General features: G+C 37.4%; 2 protein-coding genes across 2 annotated transcripts; both read left to right on the top strand.

The window, feature by feature from the left end:
* Positions 1–1,284: 1,284 nt before the first annotated feature.
* Positions 1,285–4,989, top strand: LOC141606322 (serine carboxypeptidase-like 33). Its single transcript, XM_074425407.1, has 10 exons — positions 1,285–1,744; positions 2,135–2,242; positions 2,416–2,511; positions 2,598–2,690; positions 3,047–3,135; positions 3,216–3,473; positions 3,543–3,709; positions 3,849–3,944; positions 4,487–4,592; positions 4,667–4,989. Exons 1-10 carry the CDS (start codon positions 1,363–1,365, stop codon positions 4,817–4,819), a joined length of 1,548 nt encoding a protein of 515 aa, XP_074281508.1. The 5' UTR covers positions 1,285–1,362; the 3' UTR covers positions 4,820–4,989.
* A 1,187-nt stretch (positions 4,990–6,176) lies between these two features.
* Positions 6,177–8,227, top strand: LOC141606323 (uncharacterized). The gene is made up of 3 exons (XM_074425408.1): positions 6,177–6,289; positions 6,447–6,955; positions 7,622–8,227. The coding sequence occupies exons 2-3, from the start codon at positions 6,452–6,454 to the stop codon at positions 7,976–7,978; spliced, it is 861 nt and encodes a 286-aa protein (XP_074281509.1). The 5' UTR covers positions 6,177–6,289; positions 6,447–6,451; the 3' UTR covers positions 7,979–8,227.
* Positions 8,228–8,758: the final 531 nt, after the last annotated feature.

The following is an 8,758-nucleotide window of genomic DNA, read 5'->3' on the forward strand; positions in this document are numbered from 1 at the left end:
ATCATCATATCATGTTATCAAGTAATCACCAAAGAAAATTTAACTTAGTGGTAAAGAAAGAGATAAAGACGAACAATAGGATCCATGTTCGAGATCTCCCGCCCCTGATATTGTAATATCATGAACTCATGACGGCTTATATAAAAAAATGTTAAAAAGTATTTAATATATTCACATTTCATTTATTGCATAATTAACTCAAATAAAGCCAAATTAGATAATTTCGTTAATAATTTTAATTGGCTAAATTGTGGATGGACTTAGTCGCATTACAATAGATGGGATGTGAGATTCAAACCTGAGACCTATTATTTACAATACTTCCGTCTTAATCACTAGACTAAGACATATTCGATATACTGGATAAATAATTGTGAACAATTGAATTTTTTTTTCAAAGCTTCTTAAATTCTCATGTCAAAGCCATTTACCCTTGGTAGTGATTTCTCCATATAAGGCACCAAGTATATATGGAGCTCACCTGTCTTGCTTTATTTGCTTAAGTAGGCATGCATTGATCAATAACTCATTGCTTCCATACAAATACAAAACTGACCAACCTATCATTCTCAAAGTGCACAACATATTCCCTACACTTAAAACTTTGTGACCATGTAAGTGTTACCACTTTACTTCATGCCACTCAAAGTTACTTTTTAAAGCCGACCTTGGATTTCATCCACTTAGGAAACTGATGGCTACTCAGTGCTCAACAATCAACATCTGTACACCATACTTTGGCCATTTTTATCTTTGGTGTACCACATTAGATAATGGGGATATTGTGCGTTCCTAAACTATGGGTTATGAGAACACTTGTATTCCATAATCTTAAATAATGTGTTCAAAAGGCTTTTAAGAATCCAAATCATAAATATCACCCCAGATAATTTTATTAGCCGACATCTACTCGGCTCCAAATATAATATAATATGGCTAACAATAAACGGGAGTCTTTGAGACAACAACATTAGCTCAGTGCCTCAAGTACTCTAGCAAATTGCAAGATAAAGATGCGGTCTTATACAGAGTCTTACCCTTTTATATTATCAACATAAAAGAGGTTGTTTCTAAATGACCTAAGATGACAATGTTATAAGCGGTTAATTTCTTCACCTGATATCAAAGCCAGATAACCCTAAGAGCTCAAGTTTGAATCCTAGGAGTCTCCAAAATCTCACAAGTGAATTTCCAGCATATATTATAACAATTTAGTGAGTCATTTTACTTTATTTCAATAAAATAACAGGTTTTACAACGTCGTGATAATATTACTCGTGTCACCAAATTTGTGGGAGGATAGGAGCAATAATTAATTAATTGGCCTAAGTCTAATGCTCATTCTCTCATGAGAGTCATGGCATGAATATGGCGCACCGCAAGAATGTGACTTCTAAAGCTATATATATGATCACAAAATTCTCTCCATCATATCTTGTAAAAAAAAGTATCACAAACAAATGCATTGTTCACAAGATGAATAAAACAAGAAATGAATTTATATCATTTTTAGTATTGCTTGCATTTTGCATTGCTAGTAGTACAAAAGTTATACAAAAATTATCAGCTTTGGAAGAAGTAGATAGAGTACTAAGTTTACCTGGTCAACCTACAAACCCAACAATCTCACAGTTTTCAGGTTACATTAATGTTAACCAAATTAATGGGAGAGCTCTTTTCTTTTGGTTCTTTCAAGCCCTTTCTCAACCTTCTACTAAACCTCTCCTCCTTTGGCTCAATGGAGGTATGTATACATCGAGCAGTCGTACAGATGTCAACTAGTTTAGATATAAACAAGAAACAAAACATGTCACTTATTAAAAAAGTAATTGTGTCATGTATGTTGTGTAGATGTCAACTAGCTTAGTTGGTAAAGTCATGAGAGGTGGTGCTCATTTGCTCATGACCTGGGTTCAAATCTCGTCAGCATTTAAATTGTCCTTGTGAGCTCCCTTTAAACCAAGCTTGCCATGAATATGTATTCCTTTTGTAGGACCTGGTTGCTCATCAAAAACGAATCAAGGAACTTCAACCATCAGCTTAAGCTTTTAGTTGAGATGGTTTCTTGACACGATCAACTGTTATTTCACAGTAGAAATTAACAAGCTTGCCATGAATATGTTTCTTTTTGTAGGACCTGGTTGCTCATCAATAGGATATGGAGCTGCAGTGGAAATAGGCCCTCTTAAAGTCGATGAAAATGGTGACGGTTTGATCTTCAATAACTTCACTTGGATTCAAGGTCATCATCATATCCATCATTGTCCTAATCTTTAGTTAGTGAGCTACATACATACTCATATTTTTGCCATATATCGTCTTCCTTCAAAGACGAAGAATAGTGAATCTTTGGCACTTGGCGAGATTTTTTTCCTCATCGACTCATCTTATTGTGCTTTGTGTTATGTTACGAAGAGGCGAATGTGCTATTTGTGGAGTCCCCTGTTGGAGTAGGGTTCTCTTACACCAACACATCCACAGATCTCAACAGTTTGAATGATGACTTTGTAGGTAATTTTATTATGATCACCCTTTCGATATTCTTGCCTTATATCTCTCCTATACATGTAACTTCTAAATGTTTAATGTTTATGAAGCTGAGGATGCGTATAACTTCGTGGTAAATTGGCTGAGACGATATCCAAACTACACGAACCAAGATTTCTTCTTGGTGGGAGAAAGTTATGCAGGTCTGACTACAGATTACATAGTCGCGGCTTATAGGAATAATTATAATAGTTGGGCCTCAACCATCAGGCCCAACTATTATAATTATTCCTGGTTGAGGCTCAACTATTATAATTATTCCTATTAGCGGCCTAATCTCAATAATTGTTACCGAGATTTCTAGAATTTAGTAAAATGTAATCGTGGTGATCTTCAAAGCATGATGCTAAATATCGGTTTCAGTTTTGATCACCCTGAGATCAGGTCGTCGAAGCACAAATCATAATCATTTAAACCTTGCAAGCAATTTCGTAGCATGCATTCTGAAAGTTCAGTACCTTCTAATCTATTGGGAGTTGTTTTTTAACTTTTGTTACAGGTCACTATATACCTCAACTGGCAGAACGCATCTTGGACCGGAATAAGGATCAGACCAACTATACAAAAATCAATCTCAAAGGCTTCATAGTACGTAATCTCTAATTAAACGCGCTAGTAAATGTTAATCCAAGGCACTTCATAGTTCATACTACTGCATTAAATTGCAGGTGGGGAACCCATTAACAGATGATTACTATGACTCGAAAGGGTTGTTAGAGCATGCTTGGAGCCATTCTGTTATATCAAACGAACAGTATAACAAGGCGAAAGAAGTATGTGATTTCAAGGAGTTAGTCTGGTCTAATGAATGCAACATAGCCATGAATGTGGTCTTTGGAATATACAAAGAGATTGATATTTACAACATATATGCCCCGATCTGCTTACTGAACAGAACATCATCAATCTCAGCATATTATAACGAGGTAATGTTTACCCCTGCGTTACTCCACTGCGCGCAGTTTAAGATTATATGTTAATGTTAACTTTTGCAGGCTGGGAAGTATGGATTAAAGAGACCAAGGATCTTTTCAGAAGGTTATGATCCATGCTACTCGTCGTACGCTGAAAAGTACTTCAATAAACCAGACGTACAAAGCACACTTCATGCAAATATCAACACAGGAAATGCAAATGCTAGTATTAAATGGCAAGTTTGCAAGTAAGCTTAATTCGCCCTATCGATCTGCTGTCGGTCTTGATTTTGTCAGCTCAAATCTCAAATTAGAAAACTAAACTGAACTAAACTAAACTTATTGGTACGTCCAGAGCTTATTCATTATACTCGATTTTCCTTGTAGAGATTCAATTTTGAACACCTATCATGTCACAGTTGCATCAGTTCTACCTATCTATAAGAAGCTGATACAAGGAGGCCTCAAAATTTGGATTTACAGGTCTCCAATTTTTTTCGAATATTTCATTTAGGGATATTCTCTCGTGTACCCCTGAACTTTTTCGTTTTCTAAGATATACGCATCTTTTCTTGCAAAAAAAACTTTGACCGTCAATAACTTGGCTACAGGTTCACAATATGATAAACTTTTTTATTCAAATTGACTGTTTTGAGAGGTCTTCAGTTTGAAAAAGAATTCACCGATTGCTCAACTTGTAGTTGGAAATTATGGTCGGTCAACGCTTATTCGTTAAAAAAGCTTTGACCAACCACAACTACCGGCTACGAGTTCAAAAAGCGGTGAATTTTTTTTTTCAAATTCAAGGCCTTGACGAGATAATTGGTTTGAAAAAAAATTACCGTTTTATGAACTCGTAACAGAAAATTATTGTCGGTGAAAGTTTTTTTTTGTGAAAAACGAGGGGTATACCTTAGAAAACGAAAAAGTTCAAGGACATACGAGAGAATATCTCTCATTTATTTACGGAGTATTTTTTTTTTTTTTTTCTGTGACGCGATCAAATGTCATGTTTCTTATAACAGTGGAGACGTTGATGGTCGAGTGCCAGCCATCGGAAGTAGATACTGTGTCGAATCACTCGGGTTACCAGTGAAGACGCCTTGGCGAACTTGGTTCCACAACAATCAGGTACCTTCCGCCATTCCTCTCCATGATATAACAAACTTCAAATTTCAGAGACAGTGACTTGGTGAGAGTTGCAGGTAGGAGGCAGGATAGTTGAGTACGACGGGCTAACATTTGTGACGGTGCGAGGCGCAGGTCACTTGGTACCTCTTAACAAGCCTAGTGAAGCCCTTGCTCTTATTCATTCTTTCTTAACCGGGGAAGAATTACTTTCACACAGAGGAAATTAAATGTTTGTTGATATTTGTAAAATATGTGGGAGTGCCTAAAGTATGTTTTATTACGAACGAATAAAAACGTAAAGAAGAGGTGGAGGACTAAAATTGGAGAGATACAAATGCTGAAATGCAGCTTGTAAATTATAACACTGTTGATCTATACTACAGCACATTTTGTGTGATTTGCCTTCTTCCATGGTTTCTTTTATACAGTGGCCTCATTTCCGGCCTAGATAATCATTACCATAACTTGTGCAGAATCGCACTTAGTCGTTTTATAATCTGCACAGGCGCGCAAGTGCGCAGCTCATCTACCTATAATACAACTTACATAAAAAATATTTAAGTTATACTGTATGACACAAAATCAATCGGATTAAAGTCATACACTAAGAAGGTTTGACAGGATTGTGGACGGATGTTAGACTTTTCTGAGGGATTATCTGTTAGATATGTTGACTTCTGTTGACACGTCTGACCGATTATCCGTCATAAACCCTTGATTTTGTTGACTTTTTTTTGCCGTTGACTTCTTTTTTTTTTTTTTTTTGCAAGCAATGGAAAATGACCTTCCTTTCAAACCTTATTGGATCCGCCTAGTCAGAACTATGACGAGTGTCATTACACCAGAGATCATAAGGAGAGTCCGGTTAGCCCAAACCTTGGGAATACGCGACAGCACGGAAAGCCGGCACCCCGTTTAACAGACCCCAAAGGGCCACCGTGCAATACCTCAGTGCTCCCGTCTAGGGCGTCGAACCCGGGACCTCAAGGATGAGGAGGTTATACCTTACGGTACACCCGGGACACCACTAGACCTGTTTGACCGGGAGGCTTCCGTCAGAGATATAACTTTCTGATGGAATATCGGTCCGTTCTTTGTGACGATTTAAACTGACAGAATTTTCTGACAGGAAAAGCACATCTGTGATGGAAAAATCCGTTACTTTCCCTTTATTTTTCTTTGTAGTGAACTGGACCAGAAATACTAGTGGACTAGATCGAATTGAACCAAATTTAATTGTGATCGACATGCGGTAGTATATTAAAATTAGAATTCAAGAAGTTTGTAACGATAAAAATAAGCAACAATATCTTCTTGTTAGATTTACATACGTATTATATATACCGATAATGAAAACAAAGTAATAAATAAAATCAACATAGTTACAATTTTAAAGAATTTTTTTGTTATATAAGTTCGGTCCGTAGTCTGGTCCACGGTTCATTCAATTTGATTCAAGGTCGGACCGAAAACCAAACTAAAATAAATAGGTAAAATAAATAGGTAGAACGTGTTCTAGACTAAATAAAATACGGTCCGACCTAGTCCGGTCCATATGGTCGGATTCGGTCTAATCTCTGGTTCAGACCACTGACTGATCCAGTCTAGGGTTTTTGAGGAGTAATTCACTCTCGTAAGTCGTAACCCATTCTTTCTTCACAAATTCTTGTGTATTAATCTACTAGAGAGTGGACAAGGTATGTTAATCGGCTACACTCACTTTTATTACTCTTCCTTTTCCAATTTCTGTAATTATTTTATTTTGATTTTATTTTAATTGATTGAATTAATACATCGATTTTTAATCCCATTATTGCACTAATTTTCCCAATCGTAATTAATTAATTAATTCAGAAAAAATGAAAAGAGGGTCTGCTTATGTTGATACAAACCCGAACCCGAACCCGAAACCGTACGGTGTATCCGAAAGGCAGCCGATATCTGGGCAGGGAATACAACAGAACAATTACGGCGGCGGCGCCGGTGATGCATCTGAAAGGCAGCGGATGTCTGAGCAGGGAATGCAACAGAACAATTACGGCGGCGGCGGTGATACATTCGCAAAATCGGATGAGCAGTGGCAGTGGGATAGAGATGCACAGCAAATGTCGCCTCATCTTTACAGTGATGGGCAGGGTGGCTACGTGAACAAATCCTTTTATTCGGATCCGATTCCGGGCCCAAACCAAGAGTCGGGAAGAGTCAGTTCTCAGGTGGAGCAAGATATGGAAATTGGATACGAAGAAAATGCTGGTGTGCCACGTACTCTTGATGATGTCGAGCGGAGATTCCGAGATGATATTATTAAATTAACTAAGGAACAGGACGAGACTGAGGATGCTGAACATGCTCGTCACAAGGAGGTTAGTTAACACGACACTCACAATCGTTTTAAATAATGTTAACATGAATTATTATTTATTAATTTCGTATTTTAATGCTGTTTGGATTTGATTTCAAGTCTAGGAATTGAGTATAATCTGATGTTTGGGGCTTGGAATATCATGCATAATTGTATTCACATGAGAATGTTAGGAAAATATATTAGGATTTGGATAATGTACCCCAAAACGATGGAAGGCGGCGAAACGGTTAAATAGAACGTATGCTGCTTCAGTTGATAGTTTGGAGCACTGCTTCTGGTATATGACCATGAAACCTACTGAGTATCGTGTTAAACCCGTCATCTTAAGTGGTTCATTGAGCAAGATTTCTTCTGGTTTTTATTTTACCTGGACTTGCTCTGAAAGTCGATACTGTCAAGTTCATTGAGCAAGATTTCTTGTCACGCTCCACGACCTTTACTTGTTATACAGTATACATGATACGCCTGTTTATTTGACTCACTCAGTGGTGCCTGATGGTTGGTTTGGTTTTGGTCGAGTTCTCTTTCTTTTTTTTTGCGCAAATGCTCTTCCCTGCTGAATGTCTGGAGTACTGTCTGGTGTGTAATTGTATAGTTACTGACTGATTTCCGCTTGCTATTTTTTTTAACTTGTTTGTTTCTCATATTATGTGTCGTGTTTCAGAAAATCATTGAAATCAATAATCAATATCAGGAAAAGGTGGCAGCTTTGCGAACTCGACATGCAACTAGGCGAGAAGAGCTATTCCGCAAAGAATCACAGGCAAGATTACAGCAGTACCAACTTGCTGGAGTTGGGACTCCTCCAAATAACAGTGCACCTGCCGATATGAGCCGTGGTCATCGTGGATACGGACCTCCAGGTTCAGTCCCTGTTGAACCTCAGAGGCAGTATGGTAGTGGTCAGTATGATCCCTACAGGCGCCCTGAATCACTTGAACGTGGAAGAATGCAAGGCTCCGATACAAGGGTTCCAACCCCTAATGCCCGAAGTTACAACACAGGGTCCCGATATTACTGATTGATTCTGGGATGCAGTTTTTTTAGATGGCTAGACAGACTGTCGCGTCTGTTTCCGATGGTGAAGGCCGTTTAGTTGTGCCAGCGTACCAAATTTCGATATGCTAAAGGTGTTTGTATGTAAATATAACAAGGGTTCCAACCCCTGATCCCCGAGATTACAACACGGGTCTCCGTATTACTGATTGATTTTGGGATGCAGTTGTTTTAAATGGCTAGTTGGAAATGTGGTTTTGGTTTATTTGATGCAGATAATTTTTGTATCTACCTATTGTCACACATTTTCCTGGCTATAAATAATCATACATCAGAAATAATTGTGAAAACTTATGGTGACAGACTGACAGTAATGAAATAGAGTAAACTAGGAAAAAAATTTGAAAATTTTGAACAATTTTTACTAAACCTTGAAAATTTTCGTTTCTCAAGTGATAGTCCCGACTAATCCACGCGTTCTTCCACTGCGCGCAGTATAATGTTCTATTTTTTCATCTTTTTTATTTCTTCTTTTATGGTTAACTTATACGGGTTGAGTTGTTGAGAAATACTTCCTCCCACCAGAACAAAGGTTACAGTTGTTTTTTGGCACTATTTACGGTCGTAGAGAATCTTTGATATTATTCTTAATCAATAACACAAAATATAGTCATGTGAGATCTTGTTTGATTTATCGTCATGAATGCTATGAGAATATCAAATTTTAATAATTTTTAATAATGTTTAACTAAAGATATGTACGTTACAAAACGTGTCTCGACAAGTGTGATAAAACAACTATAAC

This window comes from Silene latifolia, chromosome 10 (assembly GCF_048544455.1).
Source record: "Silene latifolia isolate original U9 population chromosome 10, ASM4854445v1, whole genome shotgun sequence".
NCBI classification, from domain to species: Eukaryota; Viridiplantae; Streptophyta; class Magnoliopsida; order Caryophyllales; family Caryophyllaceae; genus Silene; species Silene latifolia.